Genomic DNA, 19,565 nt, shown 5'->3' on the forward strand with positions numbered 1-19,565 from the left:
CGACAGTGCCCTGTCCCCTTCTTGGGCCCTGACTGCACTCGCAGCAATAACCAACTATGACGGGGAGGCAGGGGACCCCTGATGAAGCTTATTGCACGGGCAGTGGCGTGAAGGACTGTCCGGAGTGCATCCCGAGTAACATCATCTTGGATGTGTGACTGAGCAACCCCGCCCCAGAGTCTCCGCTTCCTCGTTGTAAAAAACGTGGAAAATGGTGCACTGTGTGGGGCAGCTGAGAAGACTCCGTAAGAAGTGGGTGAGATCAGCATGTAGAGCCGAGTTTCCCCAGGAAGCGGAGACTCCGAAGATTACGTTTGCTTTTGTTTTGTTTTGCTTTTAATGAGTCACTTAGATCTCAGTTATGAGAGGACCGAGGGCCATCTCTGGGCTGTGGACGGTCTTGATGCCCCTTGACAACTCTCATCCAGGCTGCGGGGGAGGCGGTGAAACCCAGGCCCAGAAGAGCAGACTTTGTGAGCAAGCAAGCCACAGGCAGAAGCGTCCAGGGCTGACGGGTCCGGGGGAGGCGGGCACCTGCTGCCCCTTTCTGCCTGGATGCCTGGCACTTTGTGACGCTGCCTCCAGCCGGCTTCCAGAGTGACAGAAATGGATTGGAGCCCTTCATCACTGTGGATCCCTGGCACGACTTCTGTAGCATCCCACGTGTGCTGAGCTGGCGCTTTGCCTGGCTGGCATCTTGGCTGCCGGGCCGGGCCAAGATCCTCGTACAAACCCTGCGGGCTTGGAGAGAGGGCTCCATGTAGTCCCGGGGCAAAGCGGTGCCAGGATCCCAGCCCTCACTCCAGCCATCTTTCTCAAACCCACACACACAGACACACACGCATGCACTCGTGCACACACACGCACACACACTGCACACACGGGCGGTCTTCAAGAGCTGGGCAAATCTGTGTGGGAGCTCGGGCAGGGAGCACTTATAACTGGGGGACTGGTGAGACTTCCTGGGGGAGAGGACATTTGGGGTGGACCCCAGAGGATGGGCAGGATTCGGACAGAGAGAGATGGGGGTGGAGAGGAGAGCTTGTTTCAGGCAAAGGGAACAGCCCAAGCGAGAAAGGAAAGAAGGGGGTGTGTTCGGGGCTCAGGAAATAGTCTCTATTGGCTGTGAAGGGGAGGAAAAAGTCCAGGCTGGAAATCAGGTCGGGGCCACGTTATTCAAGGTCTCGAGTGCCAAGGTCAGGAGACCATGGTTGAATGGGAAGGCAAAAGGGAGGCAAGGAAGCAGGCGAGGGTCAGGGTCAGGGTCAGAGGACTCTGTCAGCGCTATGGGCTGGTCTGGGACAGGATGGTGCTGAGAAGCTCTGGAGAGAGACGGTTCCCTGCGGGTCCGTCCACACCGCACCCCGAAATCCCCCTCTTGCTGGCCCCAGGCAGGCTTGTGCATGATTTGTGGGGTGCAAAGGGAGGCAGGGAACAAATATGGTCCTGAAAATCGTTGGGGTATGTTAAACAGGCCCACAACCATTGCAAGAGTCTTGGCAACAGGGTGTCAGTGAGAGAGAGAGCAAGAGAGAGAGAGAGCACGAGTGATAGCAACGGGTGGGCTTGTGATGCCTGAGGCTGTGGGATGGGCTTCCTCTCTCAGGGTTCCTGCAGAGGAGGGGGTGTCCTCAGCGCTCAGACGGCTCAGACCTCGGCTTCCTGCCAAGCACGCTGCCCATATAGGCCCGCAGTCCTGCCCACCCCTCCTCCTGAGCCAGCCTCCCTGGCCCCTTCCTGCGCTTCTAGAGTGACCTGCCTCGATGACTCCCACCGCGGGAGGGGGATTCCAAAGCTTCCCTCCTGTGAGGCCGCTCTGTGGGCTTCTCTGGGGCTATTGTCCCTGCGAGACAGAAGGGCTGGGGCGGGCGGGGGGGACCGCATCCCACACAGCCTCCAAGCCTTTCTCAGCCACAGGGAGAGCGAAATCTGGCCAACACCAGTCTGGAGAGCGGCCTGCATCTGCCTGAGGCCTGGAAACCCTGTTTGAGGGGTTCCGGGGAGCAGAACAATACTTGACTGACAGGCCTTTAGAATGGGTCCCTCCTCTCTCCCAGCTGCCTCGGGAGCTCGGAGCAGCAGGCCTGGCCGCCTGAGCTGGGCCTCCAGGGCCCTCATTAGGGAAAGGCTGGAGGTGAGGCTGAGGGGGCAGAACCAGCGCATGGCCCGTGAGGCGGCCAAGACAGCGGGGCCGGGACTGCCTGGTGTGTCCGGTCTTCGGAGCAGAAGGCTGTGTGATGAGACGGGCGCGGTCTCGCCGCGCCACCCCACGGTGCCACCCAGCTCTCCCAGAACGCGCAGGCAGCTCCCAAGGTGTGAGGGGATATGACAGACTCTCTCTCTCAGCCCATGGTTCTAGAAAGAGCAGAGCTGAGGGCAGTGGTGGGGACAAGGCCTGGGCCTCGCAGGGGACCAGCAACCTCCAGGCTGGGAGGAAGGGGGGGCGGGAGAGAGGATGGTGGGGACCAGGCGAGGTGGACGGAGCTGTTCCCCACCCCGCCCTCCGGCCCTCCTCCTCCTCAGAGTGGGTCAGCCTGGCGGGGACCCCAGCCTCCCTGTCCCACCCACCCTCCCCGCCCATTCCCAGGGCCTCACTGGGCATTGGCTAAAGGTGAACCTGGTAGGGGTGCAGGGGGGCGGTGAGGTGAGGGAGAGGGCTGGAGGGAGAGATGCTAGGAGTTATCACGGGCTCACAGCCTTTCCTCCGCCCTGCGGGATCCCCTGGCCACAAATCACAAGGAAATGTTTGTGTAAGCCCCTTTGCCAGCTTAATGGGACACATAGGAGGCCCGGGGAGGCCATAAAAATGCAATCAGCAGGCTAACCTGGCGCTGAGCTTGTCCAGACGCCGTGAAACTGGTGCAGGGTGGGGGTCGTGGGGGAGGGCCGCAGGGGGTGGTCTCCGGACTTCAGTAGCCTTCCCTCCCACCCCCAGCCACGGGGCTCATGAGCCTTATCTCTGAGGTCTCTGAGGGACATCGAGGGGTCACTCCCTCCTCCCATAGGAGGATACCCCACTTCTGATAGAGAATGGGGGGGTGGCCCTAAGGTTAGGTCAGGGTCAGCTCACCCCCGACCCCACCTGCAGGAGGCAGAGCCAGGCTTCCAGAGTTCCGCAGCCCCAGCAGGGACAGGGCTGGGTCAGAACCTGCCAGGCCCTTAGAGGGAAAGAAAGAAGTGAGGACAGGACTGGGCTGTCTCGGGGCAGCTGCGAGGCAGGTCCAGAACACAGACACAGCAGTGCCAGTTCATTTCTGCTGCAGAAAACACCAGGAGCCACCTTGGATGCTTGTCGGAAGGACAAAGTGACATAAATTCTCATGAAGCACTGATAAAGCTGATTCCTGCCTGGGGCCCATGCTCAGGGGGCTGTTCTGTTTGTTTGAATTTACGCTTTGAGTCAACCTCCGGGATGATGGTCCTGTTTCTGAGCTTGGAAGAACCCAGCTCGTTCTGGGATACTTGGCAAAGGGCAGAGGTGTGTGCAGAGAAAGGGATTCTAGACTCATCTGGAACCTGGGTGTTGCTTATACTATTTAAACCAGGGCGGGACGCCTGGGTGGCTCAGTTGGTTGAGCAGCTGCCTTCGGCTCAGGTCATGATCCCAGTCCTTGCTCAGCAGGGAGCCTGCTTCTCCCTCTGCCTCTGCCTGCCATTCTGTCTGCCTGTGCTCGCTCTCCCCCCCCCTCTGATAAATAAATAAAATCTTTTAAAAAAAATTAAAAACAAAAAACCAGGGCTTTCCAGCCTTAGCAGTGTGGTCTGTCCAGTCCAGCAGGTCGCCTGGCTGGGGCCATCCTGTGCACTCGGGGGCGCCCAGCAGCATCCCTGGGCCCAGGCCCTGGAATCAGCAGCACCGCCCCGCTGGGGCAACAAAAAATGTCTTGTCCCCTGGGGGCAAAGTCGCCATCCATCCCTGTCGATAGACACTGGGCTCTAATAATGTGGGCAAGGGGACTTGGAAGTGGGGAAGCAGAAGAAGAGGAGGGCTCCTGAGCTGCCCACTCACGATGCTACTTTTCTTCCAGACCAGTGCTCATGGCTGGGCCCAGCATCCACATTGTCCCTATGCTGTTCCTCGCCCTTCTGGTGCTCCTGGAGCTGAGCCTGGCAGGCTCCCTGGGACCTGGAACCTCTGCTCGGAACCTTCCTGAGAATCATGTCGACCTCCAGGAGCCAGCACTGTGGATGCCTCCAGCCAGCCACCACCGCCGGCGGGGCCTGGGCAAGAAGGAACGGGGCCCAGGCATGCCTGGCCAGGCCCAGGACGGAACTGTGGTCTCCACCACCAGACAGGCCTCCAGGCTGCCAGGGGCAGAGGAGCTGCTGCCTGGGCAGAGTCCTGCAGGCCTGGTGCAGGACAAGGAGCTGTTCCTAGGCTTGGTGCTGCCCTACCCTGAGAAGGAGGACCAGTCTCCCGGGTCAGAGAGGGTCAAGAAACGCAGCAGGGAGCACAAGAGACGCAAGGAGAGGTTGAAACTGCACAGAGGTAGCTGGAGGTCTGCGAGGGGGTGGGGTTCTGCCCCCAGAAGGGAGGGGTAGGGGGATGGGGGAAGGTCATACCCGAATGACCAAGGGGGCTCTCGAGCAGGAGCTGGAGGCCATGAGGGAAGTGTGAGAACCCTGGCAAGATATTCAGAGCCCCCAAAGAGGGCAGGCAGCGAGCCCCTAGAAGTGGGGAGGGGTCTCTCAAAAGTCAGAATGACCTGGGAAGAGGAAGGAGCTGGGAGAAGCCTGGCGGTAGAGCGTGGGGGAGAGGGATACACAGCTGTCGAAGCTCCATCTTCACAATGAACAATCCTCCTACATCAGGAAGTTCTACCTTGGGTCTGACCTGAATCCAGCCCACGATGGGCCCTGAATGGAGATGCTCTCCTTTGGTGCCCTCCAAGCACATCCTTTAACCAACTCGGAAGCCCGGAGCGGAGGCCAAGCGTTTAGACCCTGATGCTAGGTCTGCCCAAGTTCAGGTTGCGACTCTACCACTTCTTGGCCGGGTGCCCTGTGCAAGTCGCCTTTCTGTGCCTCAGTTTCTCCCTCTGCAAAATGAGGATAATGGCCCCATCCACCCCCGGGGCCGATTCATAGATGATTTAGGTGCTTAGAATGGTGTCTAGCGGGCATTAGGGACAATGAACGTAGCTAATTCTCAACTTGCTCTTGACGTGGGAATCGCCGGCCCCTGACCCGGATGCAGATGACCCAGGGAGAGACGTGGTGTCCTTATCCCTCTGGCCTCTGCCCTGCGTGTCTCTTGAGGTGCTCCCCAGCAGCCCTGCTCACCTTCTTTTAGGTCTCCCCACAACCCCAAATCCCTGTGAGGGCCCCGCTGTCCCTGGCCCCAGCTGCCCCCTCCCTTTGCCCACTCAGTCCTTGAACAAACACACCCCAGCTGCTCTGTCCACGTGGCTCCTCCTGTCTCCCCCTGCCCCAAGACCACCAGGCAACCTGGGCTTCAGGTGACCAGACAGCCTCCAGGGGAAGACCAAGTTTCACAAACATGGGACAGGCATTCTGTAGGAGGAGAGTGATGGAGACTCAGGCCCCCGTCTCTTGCATCAGCAGGGGCTTGCTTCCCTGCCAGGCCTCCTGAGGCCTCCCCCCAAGGTGGACAGAACCCAGTTGAGAGACCCCAGCTTAGACTCAGCCTCCCACCCCTGGAGGTCAGTGTCAGGTTGGGGAGGGAACGCTGGTATCCCTGAGGCAGGAACTCATCCCGGCGCAGCCTCAGGCCCCAGCTCCGTCAAGCCAAGGAGGCCCTCCGAAGGGAGTCGGCGTGTTGGGTGCGTGGAGGAGGGGACAGTGGAGGTCTAGAAGCCAGACCCAGCCCTGCTGACTTGCTGTGGAGCTCCGGTTGCCTGAGCCCCAGTTTCCTCTTCTGTAAAATGAATGGAGCGGATTCAGGGGTCCCTAAGTCCCCTTTCTACTCTCTGTGGTTAGTTTCTGGAGGGTGAGGCAGCTCCAACAGACCCAACCAATCTTAAAGTCAGATCTTGCCTGAGTAAGAGAGGCAAGGATGAGCCCAGGTCCCCCAGCTTCTCTCGAAGTCTCTTTGTTCTGATCACCCCAACCCTGCACACTCTGTCCCCCTCACACTTAACCTACCCCAACGACCATGGGTCTTGGAAGGCAGCATTAGTTGTTCAAAAGCACTGGCTTTGCACTCAGATGGACCTGGGTTTGAATCCAGGCTCTGTTGTCTGCTAGCTGTGTGTCCCGAGGCAAGTTGCCTAACCTCTCTGTGCTTTAGTTTCCTCCCCTGTAGATGAAACTGAAGGAGCACCCATGTCCTAAGAGTTCCTACGATGGTTAGATGAAATAATGCTTGTAGGGCAGGACCCAGCATGTGACAAGGACCCAGTACACAGCAGGTACTTAATAAACAGGGGGATGATTATCACCACATAGAAAGACTCATTTATACATGAGAAGCTGCAGCTCTTACCTTCTCAGTCTTCTCCCCTACGGCAATGCCTCTTAGCCTCATCGCGTTACGCCCCTCCTCAGACTTCACCTCTGCCAGGAAGCCTCCTGTGGTTAGTCCCACTGGTTTCCATTTGTTGCACCTCTGGCTGCACCCACCAACCTGGACTTGAACTTGCGAGAACATTGCTCTAGAGAGAATCCTTGGGCTGTCCCCTCAGCAACACCACAAGTTCATTGAAGACGTTCCCTCCCTCCTCTTTCCTGCCACCCCGAGTCCCCCATTTCGACCCCCCTAGGAAGGGGAGCAGCAGGAATATTGGCTGAGCCAATGGCTTGTCCCATGGTCCCTGCCACCTCCTTGCTTGGCGTTGGAAACGTGAGTTTTGCTGTGGGCTGACCCAGGACGGTGAGCAGATAAAGCCCCTGTGTGTCCCCCTCCGTGTCTCAGGCCGAGCCGTGGTCCGAGGTCCTAGCTCCCTGATGAAGAAGGCAGAGCCCCCCAAAGACCAGGCGCTGGATGCCACGATGGAGGAGTCCTCCACCGGCCTGGCCCCCACCAACCTCTACTTAACCACCTTTGAGGCAGCACCCGCCACAGAAGAGTCCCTGATCCTGCCTGTCACATCTCTGTGGCCCCAGGTAAGGGGCCCCAGAACAGCCTCGGAGTATATGCAGGGAGACTGAGGCCAGGGGGTGGGAGGGACTTGGTTGAGACCACCGAACCAGGTCTCTTGATGCCCATCCAGGTCGGGTGCACCCCAGCAGACACTGTCCAGGAGAATGGGGTCCTAACGGCTCACTCCAGGGGCAGCAAGAAGGCAAGGACCCTCTCTGCACATTGGCTCTCCAGGGAAAAGAGCCAGAACGTTGGGAAAAATTTCATACAGACCCAACAGTCCAGAGAAGAAGAATTTTTAGAACCATGCCCCTGGGGGGCTCCTGGGGGCCTCAGTGGGTTAAGCCTCTGCCTTTGGCTTAGGTCATGATCCCAGGGTCCTGAGATCAAGCCCCGCATCAGGCTCTCTGCTTGGCGGGGAACCTGCTTACCCCCTCTTTCTGCCTGCCTCTCTACCTATTTGTGATCTCTCTCTGTCAAATAAATAAAATAAAATCTTAAAAAAAAAAAAGCCACGTCCCCGGGACACCTAGGTGGCTCAGTCAGTAAAGCATCTGCTTTCTGCTCAGGTCCTGATCCCAGGGTCCAGGGATCGAGCCCTACATTGGGCTCCCTGCTCAGCGGGGATCTTGTTTCTACTGCTCCCTCCGCCCCTGCCTCCTGCTCCTGTGCACGCGCTCTTTCTCTCTCAAATGAATAAATGAAAACTCAACAAGAGGCGCATCCTGCTTGGACCCCTTTTGCAGCTTTGAATTTTTTCCAAATAAAATTATTGCAGATCACTAAAGTGTATGTATGTATAGAAGAAGTCAGACTTTTTAAGCAGCAGGTCATTCTTACTCCCTTTGGGGTCTTATACCCCCCTTGAGATATTTTTTTCCTAAGTCATCCCTATACCCAATGTGGGGCTCGAACTTACAACCCCGAGATCAAGAGTCACATGCTCCACTGACCGAGCCAGCCAGGCACCCCACACCCAGGCCCCGCCCGTGTCTGATAAAAGCTGGGGACCATCTCCAAGGAATACACAGTGTCTCATGCTGTCCAAGGCCCCCGCAGAAGCCACTCGGTTGAGAACCCTGCCCTAGAAGATGCCTTTATTGCCCATGTCCTACCATGTGCTGATCCAGCCCCGAGACCTCTGGCCAGGGCTGTGAGTCCAGCTGAGCTGTGGTCTCACGGTGCCACAGAAAGCTAGTAATTTTGCAGGGGAGAGAAGGGACAGCAGGGAAGTGAGCGGCTTAGCTTCATCCCACTCCCCCACCCCCTGAGGAGTCCCTCCTTTGCCCTCTGGATCCAGGTCCCACATTTCCTCTCCCCACCGGTTGGGAACTCCAACCTCATTCCTCTTCATGCCCCTTCTGTAGGCTCAGCCCAGGCCTGATGGGGAGGTGATGCCCACGCTGGACATGGCCTTGTTCGACTGGACCGATTATGAAGACTTAAAACCTGAAGTCTGGCCCTCGGCTAAGAAGAAAGGTATGTCCACCTCCCCTGCCACCCCCATGCCTGGGCTCCCTTCTGTTGTGGTGGGGGGCGGTGGGGAGACCAGTGAGCCCAGCCTGACCTACAGATGTCCAGAGTAGAAAGGCATGGAGTCTAACCCGGGACTGACACCCAGGACACCAATGCCATTCTCAAGCGCTGATCGAGGGCCAAAGGTTTTCCTCTACCAACTCATTTTACCCTGAAAAACGATCTGTTGGGTCTATCCTGCTGTTGATCCCATTTTAGAGAGGAGAAGACTAAGGCAGAGAGAGAGGTAGAGAGTCTCATCCACAGCACACAGCGCGAATGGCCGTATGAGCCCCCGTGCTCAGTCCCTCTGCTCTGCTGGACGTCAGCTTCTGATGACACATCTTCTTGTCCCCAGAGAAACACCGGGGTAAATTCTCCAGCGACGGTAATGAGACATCACCCGCTGAAGGGGAACCATGCGACCATCACCAAGATTGCCTGCCAGGTACCCAAGCAGCACCCAGGATCAGGGCAGGAGGCTGGTGCAGGGGGGTGGGGGGAAGAGCCTGCACAGGGGTGAGGGCCTTTGGGGGAGGACAAGTGATAGCAATCACGGCTACCCCTCTACTGAGACTTGCTGTTATACTGTAGTAAATCTTCACAGCAACCCAGAGAAAGGGCGCCTCTCATCCCCAGGGTTCAGGCAAGGAAACCAAGCCTCAGAGAGCCTAAGTGTCTTGGCTGAGGTCACACAGCAAGGAGGTAACTCAAACCTGGGTCTGTGTGATTCTCCACCCTAGCCCCATGCTGTCTCAAGTCAGGATCAGCCCTCCCTCGACTTCTTCCTCTTAACACCTGTTTGGGCTTAATTCTGTCCTTGTCCCCTTATGACACTGCGGGGCCTTGTAGGGGGCTGGGGGGGGGGTGCTATCATCACATCCTCCCTGTAGAGCAGCTGTGCCCATCATACAGTCTATAAACAAGGGGCCTGATGTTGGAACTAATGTCTTAAACTGCTGGCCCTTGTTGGGTCAGTTTGGACCCCTGGGAAGTGGAGACCGAGGTGGGAGTCCAAGGGCAGAAGGTTTATTCTGGGGGAAGACGGAAAGCCTGTGAATGGCAAAAGTGGGGAGGAAGCAGGAATGGACCCAGAAACCTGGGGTGCAATCTCAGCCAGCCCGAGCGGGGAGCTCCGGAGCAGGGTGGCCTGCTGATGGAGTTCACATTGGGCAGGACTGCCCAGGCCTTGGTCCCCTTGCTAGGGGGGTTGGGCTGCTGGGGAACCAGGGTGCCATTGGCCCAGCCCTAAAGGTGCTAACAGCTGGAGGCCGCCAGCTCACTGCTGTCCTCACCTCTGGACAGCACAGGGCTGCGGCAGAGGGGGTTGGTGCGGGAGACCCAAGCGGCCCACTTCCACAGTACCATGGTGGTTAATTCAGCGGCCGGGATATTCCACAGAACAGCAACCAAAGAAGCAATTTCGCACTGTTTAAGGCAGACCACCAGCTCCCGGACAGGCTGCTTCCTCTCCAAGCCATCGTTTTCACCCTGAGCAGAAAGAAAAGGCTTGAGTTTGGGCCAACTGGGCAGTCACCCTAGGAGCTGGCCGGGTCTGAGTGGGGGGAAACCCCATCCTCAAGCCTCCCTGGGGCATCCTTTGGGCCCTCCTGCTGCTCCCCTGGGCTTTCAGTTTCCCCATCTGTCAAAGAAGATGCTGGCAGCAATGATCCCCGAGGCCCCTCCCAGCTCCAAGCTGATTACTTACACACACACACACACACACACACACACACACACACACGCTGCTCTGCCCCCTCTCCCTGGGAGGGCAGCCCACGCTGCCTTCGCTCCGCCATGATCTATCAATTGCCCATCTGGGGCAGCTGGGGTCTCTGCCACCGGCCCCCGGGGCGGGGAGGCCCTGGCCATGATATCCATCAGTGGTCGCAGTAGGGAGCCTTGGGCACCAGATGGCCCACCCTGCCAGGCCACGGCCCCGGCACAGAGATGATGGATCTCCTGTCCGGCGGGACTGTGCGCACGTCGGTGGGAGGGTCCGGGCAGCCGGCTGAGCCTGACCGTGTGCTTGCTGTGTGGACAGGCACCTGCTGTGAGCTGCGAGAGCATCTCTGCACGCCCCACAACCGTGGCCTTAACAACAAATGCTTTGATGACTGCATGTGCATGGAAGGTAAGCCCACCCTCTCCAGGGAGGGGGTCCCCCGTGCTCCCGAGCCAGTAAGCCCCTGCTCCTCCACGCTGCACCTGCATGGAAAGGAGGCCAAGACGTCCCAGTGGACCAGCTTTGCTCGGTGCCTTCCAATCTGTGAACTCATTTAGTCTCGATTCCTGGCATCGTTTCTCAGATTTGCTTTTCTCGCCTCTTGAAATACAAGCTGGCACACTCTCCTGGGATCTGGGGGTGGGGGAAGGGAGAAGAGGAGCACAGCTCTTTAAATAAGATCACATCTGAGAGGGCTGGTACCCCAGACTTCTACCCCAGGGGAGGCATTCCAAGTGTGAGAATGAGGGGCGGGGCTCTCCCAGCCGGGTCATGGCCGGGAGGCGGGGGTTGCAGGGGGGATGCACTTGGCTGTCTCCATCCTTAACTCTTCTGACCTCCCACCTGCGGCGGGCATGTCCTCCTGCCCAGGTGTGGCCCAGCGTGCCAGGCTCTGTGCCCGGCACTTCACTCCTCTTATCTCCAATAATCTTCACCACCATCCTGAGAAAGGAGTTCTTATCACCCCCATTTCATACCTGGACGCACTGAGGCACAGAGAGGTTAAGCGACTTGCCCATACTCACACAGCTAGAAAAGTTGGGGAATACTTTTAATTTTATATTCTGAAAAACTTCAGATATTCATGTTTGAAATAAGAAGCCCCCATTTCACATCATTCAGTTTCAATACATACCAGCTCACTGCCAGTCTGGGCCGCCTCTCCCCCACTCCGTTCCCCATTCCAGTATGATTTTGAAGCAACTCTGGGGAGTTTGCCAATCATTCATCTGTGAATATTTCAGTATATATCTCTAAAAGATAAGTACTCTCTGAAAAATAAAATACCGGTCGCCTGAGTGGCTCAGTCGGCTCAGCGTCCGACCCTTGATTTCAGCTCAGGTCGTGCTCTCAGGGTCGGGGGATTGAACTCTGTGTTGGACTCCGTGCTGAGTGTGGAGTCTGCTTGGGATTCTCTCTCTCCTCCCCCTTCCATGCCCCTCCCCACTGCTCGCACACACAGTCTCTCTCTCAAGGAAAACAAGCCAACACCCACGAACAGTAATTACTCGATATCATTCAGTAGCTAATTGGTTTCTCACACATCCTGAGTTGGAGAATTTGGTCTTGGTCCTTCTATTAGCCATCCTAAGATACGAGCCCTGTTTTTGCTCCTAAGAGCCTCAAAAATGATCTGCTGTGAAAGCAGTAAAGTCATTTGAGCCTAGTCAGTCAAGAAATATTTACTGAGTGATCACGATGTGTCTGGTACTGTTCTGGAGACTGGAGATTCAGTGGCAAAGGGAACAGGCAAACCGCCCCCCACCCTGGATTCCATTCGAGTGAGATGTGCAGATAGTAAGCAAATCAGAAGATGAGATGTCTTTTTTAAAAATTATTTTTATTAATTTATTTGACAGAGATCACAAGTAGGCAGAGAGGCAGGCAGAGAGAGAGGAAGTAAAGCAGGCTTCCTGCTGAGCAGAGAGCCAGACCTGAGGCTCCATCCCAGGACCCTGAGATCATGACCTGAGCCAAAGGCAGAGGCTTTAACCCACTGAGCCACCCAGGTGCCCCGGAGGTGATATGTCTTCAGAAAGAAATAAGGGCTGTACCGAAAATCAGGGCAGTCTGATGAGAAATCAGGGTTGTTTTAGAAAGACTGGACAGGAAGGGCAGCAGAACCAGCCAGCTGAGGATAGGGCTGCGGAGAAGGAGGGAGAGCCCTGGGCAAGAAGCAGGGCAGAGGCCCAGAGCTCGGGCAGGAATAGGGCTGGCGTGTTTCAGTGGGCCTGGCACACAGTGGCCAGCCAAGAAGGTGGCCTCAGGGCCGGTGGGGAGAAGCTGGCAGGGAGAATCACACAGGATCCTCCCTGTGTGATCCTCCCTGTCAGCTTCGTTTGATTTATAATTGGAAGTCACAGGCAGGCTTTAAACTGGAGAGTGACGTGGTCCGGCTGCAGGACTCCGGGGGGCAGGAGTGGATGGAAGTGGGCAGGGTTGAGAGGGGCGGGAGATGCTGGAAAACGACCTTCTGTTACCTGTGCGTATGGTTGGGGCCCCACTTTACAGAGTGGGAAACTGGGGTGTGGAGTGGGCCAGAGGGCACGCTAGTCCACAGGGGCCAGAACCGTGCTGAGGCCCAATCACAGTCCTTGGCCTCCAGGTCCAACCCTGGTGCCCAGAGGAGGCGGGTGTGGCCCTGCTGAGTCCAGGAATCCTTGCCCTCTCCTCCCCTGGACCTTGGGTGGGAGGGGGCAGCTTTCCAGACACCCAAAACATATATCTGCACCCAAAGCCACATCTGCTCATTTCCTCTGATCCCTCTGGCTGTCCCCGATCCTGGAGGAGACTGTTGCCTCCTCCCTGGAGACTCAGGCTCCATTAAAAAAAAAAAAAAAAAAGGAAGAGGAAGAAGAATGGAAATGACAACTCAGGCAGCTCCTTAAAGCTGGTCCAGGAGGACGTTGGTCACCAAGATGCCACATTGGAGGGATCTAGGTGATGCCAGGAACCCTCAGGAGGAGCAAGAGTCCTGAGGACTCCTGAGGGCCCAGGGCTGAAGTCTGGCAGTCAAGGCTAGCCTGGGTTGTAGAGGGTTCTGGAAGGGCTTCTGCAGGAACCAGGCACTCCTGCTCATGAATCCCCTGCCCCTTTCCAAGTGTCACTTGTGTGACCTCAGGACTGGATGCCCAGTGACCCAGTTGTAAATTCTAGGCCCCTAAGCACAAACTTCACAGCATTTCCTTTATTCTCTTGGTAGCGACATAAGTGAATCTTCAAGCAGCAATGTCCCGTCTTCCTGGGACCCTGGGACCAACTCCTAACCCGAACTGTAGGGATTGCTCAGGCCACACTCACATCTCTTGCCCCCACCACCAAGAGGAGGTGGCCTTCTGAGGCCTCAAATGAAAAATACATCCACCCATGTATCTCAGGGGATGCCTGTGGTCATGACAGAGAGAGCTTCAGCTCTGAAACCCACCCGCTGGTAGGCCACAAGGGCCACACTGACTTTCGTTTGAGTGGTCAGGGAGGGAGGGTCTTTGAGTCCTGAAGCCACAAAGGAGCCAGCAATGCAAAGAGCTTGGGGAAGAGAGTTTGGCTGAGAGAAAAGCAAGTGCAAAGGCCCTGAGGCAGAACATGGCTGGGGATTGAGGAAAAGCAAGAAGACTGAGTGTGGCTGGAGCTCATGAAGAGGCGAGTGGGAAGTGAAGAGGGCAGACAGGAGGCAGGTCCAGGTCCCAGGGGGTCTTGTAAGCCAGAGTAGGAAGTTTGGATTTCCTTTTGAGTACAAGGGGGAGCCACAGGTTTTATAGGGAGAGCAGAATCTGCATTCCTTTACAAGTTTTTTTTTTAGGAGACTTTTTTTTTTTTTTTTTTTTAAAGCAGTGTCGGATTTACAGAAATGTGGCATAGCAAACACTGCTCTCCTAAACCCTCTTTCCATGCACGGTTCCTCTGCTATTACTTGCACTATTTGGTTCGGTTTTTACAATGGAGGAACCAACGTTGACGAAGTCCATAATCCGCATTCGCATTCACTCTCTGCCCTGTGCATTCCGCGGGTTCTGATAAATGCATGGTAACAGGTATCCACCATTACAGCATCACACAGAGTAGTCTGGGGGCCCTGGACAGCCCCTGGGTTCCGTCTGTCCATCCTTCCCTTCTCCCCCAACGATCGCCTTATTGAAGGCCATTCAGGCTGCGCTGGGTGGGCTGCAGGCAGCGTAGGGTGGTGGTGAGAGGGTGCACAGGGTCCCCGAGAGCTCAAGGAAGGAAGGGGAGGAGGGCCCTGGCGGTGGGCACTCCTGACCCCCTGGCCTCTCTCCGCTCAGGGTTGCGCTGCTACGCCAAATTCCACAGGAACCGCAGGGTCACACGGAGGAAGGGGCGCTGCGTGGAGCCCGAGACGGCCAACGGCGACCAGGGATCCTTCATCAACGTCTAGCGGCTCTGCGGGGAGGCGCCTCCCCACCGGCCGCGCGGAGGTTCGGAGAAGCCGAGCGACTTGTTTAGAACTAGCAGTGGGAGATCAGGTGGGGCACCGGATGACCGAGGCTGCAGGCTCGAGCTCCGGACCCTCACCCCGGGAAGGGAGCCCCGGGCGCCGAACTGCCGCACACCTGCGCCCACCTCCCCGCCCGCGGAGGACCCGCACGGCCTGCGCCTCCCGGTGGCCCGGTGCTCCGCGGATGGCAATGTCCAGAGCGCCCTCTACTGCCCAACCTCCGCACTGCAACCGCTTCAAGTCCAAGAACGAAGAGACTTCTGAGCGCCTTGGAAGGCAAACTGCCGCAGAGAGACAGAGAATCCCAGGAGATGCGTGGGGAGCACCTGTATGTACCAGGCGCTGTGCTAAATGCGTGCCATGCGTTATCTCATTTAGTTACCACAGTGACCTTTCAAAGGATGCATTACTAACCTTTTACCAGTGAGGAAACCGAGGCAGAGTTGGTTAGGACTTGTCCAGGGTCCCAGATGGATGCCCCTCAAACCTAAACCTGTGTAAGAATCCTTGGGATCTGGCTAGAATGCAGAGTCTGGTGGGCCCGCTTCTAACAAGCTCTTGGGGGCATGCTGCCGCTAGGGAAGCCCCCTGAGAGCACCCAGGTCCTAGGGAGTAAATGCTGCACCTGTCGGGTTCCGGGGCCCAAATCCTTGCCTCTCCACAACCACAGACTTATTCCAGGTTCTCCATGGCCTTCAGTGAGAGAGAAACGTTCCCTGGGAGTTCCCTTCACGGTGGTGAGATCTGCAGTTACGGGCTGCTCCCTTCCCTCCCTGGACAAAGTTGTATCATCTTTACAAACAAAGCATGCATTAAGCCCCTGCTTGCTGGGAAGGCATGATTTGGGAAGATTGGCCGCTGCCCTCTGGGAGCTGGTAATATGAGACGAGATGTGTTTGGAAGAAGCGACAGTGCTGTTTCTTCTACTTCGGTGGCTCTGCTCACTCAGTCCCAGGACACGCACTTTGACATTACCCCAATCGCTTCCTTAGTTTCTGTAGTTCATGCCCTTCGAGAATCGAATGCTGATGTGGGCTCAAAAAATACACGCATTGTGCATGTGCGCCCACTTTGCATACTGCCTTAGTGGCTTCCAGGCCTCCCACAGACCGTCTCTAGACCACCCCCCACCCCATCCCACACTTCTGCAGCAGAGCCTCCTGATGCACTGGCGCACCTCTGAGGTTCAGGTGTTGTCTGAAACTAACTGGCCCCCACAAGCTAGACCCACCCACGATGCCCATCCAGAACATCTGCCCCAGCAGATCGGGCTCTAAGGGCCACTTCAGGAGCCACTTAAACCCAGCCACCCACCCCTCCTGGCACCTCACTCCTGGTCAGCCCTCTGGTCCAGGGCAAACCAGGTTGCAAACAACAAAAGCCTTCCCCATCCAAATTCCTCGCTGGCCTGGACGCCTGCCGGGGGGACCACACCCGCGATGCCAGGGCTGTTTACTCCATTGGGAAACTCAGTCAGGGTCAGGGGTCTGGCACCAAGCAAAGCAGACGGATCAAAGAGAAACGAAATATCCTTGCTCACGTCTCCTTAGTCAAGTTCTATGCGCAAAGGAATCTTAGGGGTGAAGGTGGGGCAAGGAATGGAAGAGATCAAAGCCGGCTGTTTGGAAATCAAACCCCCCAGCAGTTTTGTCTAAGACTGCACCAGAAAACACCCATGCCGTGTTTTTCACTGGGGGTGGCTGATTGGAGATTGTGCTAGAACCCTAAGTGGAGTAGGCTGCTTAAGTCTGGGGGGTAGCAGCTCAGATGGCCCTAGGGCCACAGCCGTGGAAAGCACAGAAGGTCAAGACAAAGCTGAAAGACCCCATGAAATGATCCCTGTCTAGCAGGGGAGTTCCACGTTTGGACCTTCAGGGCCTAGCTCTTTGTCCCAGCCACCTTCATTTTGAGGTCGCAAAGGTGGGTGGTCACAAAGGCTCCTAACCCCAGAGCTGGGGATCCCAAAGCCCCCCTCCCCCCAGTGTTTAACAAACCTCTCTGACCGGAAGTTCTGCCTTAATTCTGTCTTAGATTTCCTTGGCTAGTAGGGAAGTCAATACCCCCCAATCCCGGATTCAGCAAACTTTTACCGTAAAGGACAGGTAAATGATTTCGGCTGTGTTCTCATAAAACTACTGATGGAGGCTCAGCTGTGAATTTCGTATCACGTTCACATCTCGGTGTTTGAAAACCCATTACTAAACGTAAAAACCTCTCTTAACTTGCAGATTACCCCAAAACGGGTGGCGGTTTGGATTTGACCCATGGGCCATAGTTGGCAGATTCCTGCTCTAGCCCACTGGGTTCAAACCTGGCTGCACGTTAGAATAATTTAGGGAACTTTCAAAGGTACTGATGATGGCCCAGGTAGAGGTGATGGTTTCATTGTTCTGGGTTGTGTCTGGGCATCGTGTGTGTTCAAGGCCCCCCCAGACAACTCCAATGTACAGCTGGGCATGAACTCTGCCCTCGTGCTCTGACCATGGGAATGCCACTGGTGGCAAACTGCCTGTTCCACCTCTCACCACCGTGGCAGCCTTAGGCAAGTTACTTTTTTTAAATTTCTTCATCTGTAAAATGGGAACAATGACTCTCCTGTCATAGGGATGTTGTGAGAAGTAAAGATAAAATCCTCATAGCATGTTTAGAACAATGCCAGGCACAGAATAAGCTCCCAGTGTTGGCTGATTTTTTTTCTAGGATAATTTTAGTAGGTGGTCTGTTCTGTGACAATGATCCATCAAAGTCACAGTTTAGGCTCCATTCCCAGGAATCCTGGGGCCAGGAGATGCTCCTTTAGAAAAGAGAGAGTGGAGTTCTGGGATCAGAGAAGTTTGGAAAACTGTTCTGGGCTCAGCCCAAGGCAGCAGGTTCAGATCCGGGGCACGGAGGCAGAGCAGGAGGAGGGAATTCATGAGTTTCAAAAAAATACTACCAGAGGGAGAGCTGAGCAGGAGACCAAGTGGAAACCAGTAGCTGCTGGGCGGGCGGCCTGTGTCCTCCTGCATTCCTTCTGCGGAGTCGCACACCATTCCCCAGAGTTTTGCTTGGTTCCCACGGGACTCCTTTTTGGGATTGGTCCTGCCATGTCAAGAGCCGCTGCTGGGAATAGGCTGAGGGGCACAGGACATGAGAGCCGAGCCTCATGGGAAAGTGACAGCTTTGCTTGCCCCTTGAGGGGTGACGGAACCACAAGTCAAATCCCAAAGCCACGACCCCCTTCCACCGCTGAGATGGATCCTTGCTCGAAGCCATATTCACCCCACCCAATCAAATCTACTCCTGAGAGGGTGGGCGCCCAGCTCCCTGGGATGGGGTCTGTCTTGCAGCAGGAGAGTCAGAACTGCAAGGAACATGTTTATAAGACAACAGAACAGCGGGGAAAGTGGGGGCTGGGAGGGACACTGAAGGAGCCAGGAAAGCAAACCATGTAGGACTTTGTGGGTCTGGCACCATCACCTCTGGGGGGACCTTTCCTCTCACGGGGGACAGGAGTGCATGTGTGCCTGTGTGTGTGTGTGTGTGTGTGTGTGTGTGTGTGTGTGTCAGGGAGGGGGCAGCAGGAATTGATTTGCAAAACCAAGGAATTTCATTGCAGGGAGCGTGTTTTCTGAATTCTAAGTCAGGACAGGTAGTCCGATCCAGTTTCTTCTGGGTGCACAAGGCTTCCTAGTCCCTCCTCCCACAGAGTGTGCTCCTGGACCAGCAGCAGAGAGGGCATCACTGGGGAGTTCAGCAGGAGTGCCAGGCCCCGACCCCGATCTGCTGAACCAGAATGTGGGGTGCAGCCACCTGCATTTTACCGAGTCCCCAAGCCGTTCTTGGGCACAATCAAGTTTGAGAGACCCAGGTCTAGGATTCCTAAGAGGAAACAGAAAAGTTGGATGGTCAGGGACTTTACATTCAGGTGTGAGTTGGCAAATCTGAGATCGAGTTTGCCTGGTTAATAACCAGCAGTGACCAACTCCCAGGCTCTAGGACCCTGCCCCCTGGGCTGGAAGTGGTCTGTTTTCAGGGGAAATCAGGTGGAGCCCCTGGACTGGCCTCACCGCAGTCATTGGGTTTTCTGACTCTTGGGAACTTTTTCTATAAAGTGTGGGGCAGGAGGGGGAGGGGGGTGCTATGCCCTTGTAGTCCTGTGATGGCGTGTTGCATGTGTTCTCTTGAGCTGTAAATAAAGAGCTGATGGTTAATTAGCTGCCTTCGTGTTTCTGTCTGCCTCTCCCAGAGATGATCTGTGTGTGCAGGCGGGGAACACGCTTAGGGCATTTGGAGGGGACCCTAAGCCTAGTGTTTCCTCCGCCACATCTTGGAGCGTTTGCTCTGAGCTCGGCCGTAAACCAGTCAGAGTCTCTATCCTCACCTGGCCCTCATCCTTCTCCTTCAACCAGAGCTCTTGGTGGGAATTCCCTATCTTGACCTCCCTCTCCATTTTAGGGTTGGGGCAGCTGAAGTCCCAAAGAGATGACAAGACTAGTCCCAGCAGGCTCGCCTCATTCGGGACCTGGGCGGCCACGTGCAGAGAAAAGCAGACGCCACCTTCAGCAGGATGGGGAGGAACAAAGTGCCACCAGCTGACGCCGCTGGGGCCTGGGCAGGCTCAGGTGCCGTCTTGGGAAAGGGCATGCATTGGCAGTGGGGTGGGTGGGGAGGCTGGCTTAGCACCAGGAAGTCCATCTCTTATCTCTGCTGACCAGGCCCTGCTAGGCCTGGCTGACTGTAATACAGAATGAGGCTGTGTTATGGCTCTGAGTGGCTCCACGTTCTAAAGCCAAGCCAGGGCCCAGACTCTCCTGCGGGCCAGGGTGACCACAGACATGGGAGGCCCT

The 19,565-nt window shown here is 56.3% G+C and overlaps 1 protein-coding gene across 1 annotated transcript in view; it reads left to right on the forward strand.

Annotated features, from left to right (window-relative positions):
• Positions 1-18,808, forward strand: part of DRAXIN (dorsal inhibitory axon guidance protein) — a 26,925-nt gene extending 8,117 nt beyond the window's left edge. The window contains exons 2-7 of the mRNA XM_059375546.1: positions 4,029-4,489; positions 6,875-7,065; positions 8,410-8,521; positions 8,916-9,005; positions 10,602-10,691; positions 14,564-18,808. Coding sequence (XP_059231529.1) covers positions 4,039-4,489; positions 6,875-7,065; positions 8,410-8,521; positions 8,916-9,005; positions 10,602-10,691; positions 14,564-14,676 — 1,047 coding nt within the window. The 5' untranslated portion in view covers positions 4,029-4,038 and the 3' untranslated portion in view covers positions 14,677-18,808. The remainder of the gene's footprint in view (positions 1-4,028; positions 4,490-6,874; positions 7,066-8,409; positions 8,522-8,915; positions 9,006-10,601; positions 10,692-14,563) is intronic.
• The last annotated feature ends 757 nt before the right edge of the window (positions 18,809-19,565 follow it).

The sequence above is a fragment of the Mustela nigripes genome, chromosome 14 (genome assembly GCF_022355385.1).
Source record: "Mustela nigripes isolate SB6536 chromosome 14, MUSNIG.SB6536, whole genome shotgun sequence".
Taxonomy (NCBI): Eukaryota; Metazoa; Chordata; class Mammalia; order Carnivora; family Mustelidae; genus Mustela; species Mustela nigripes.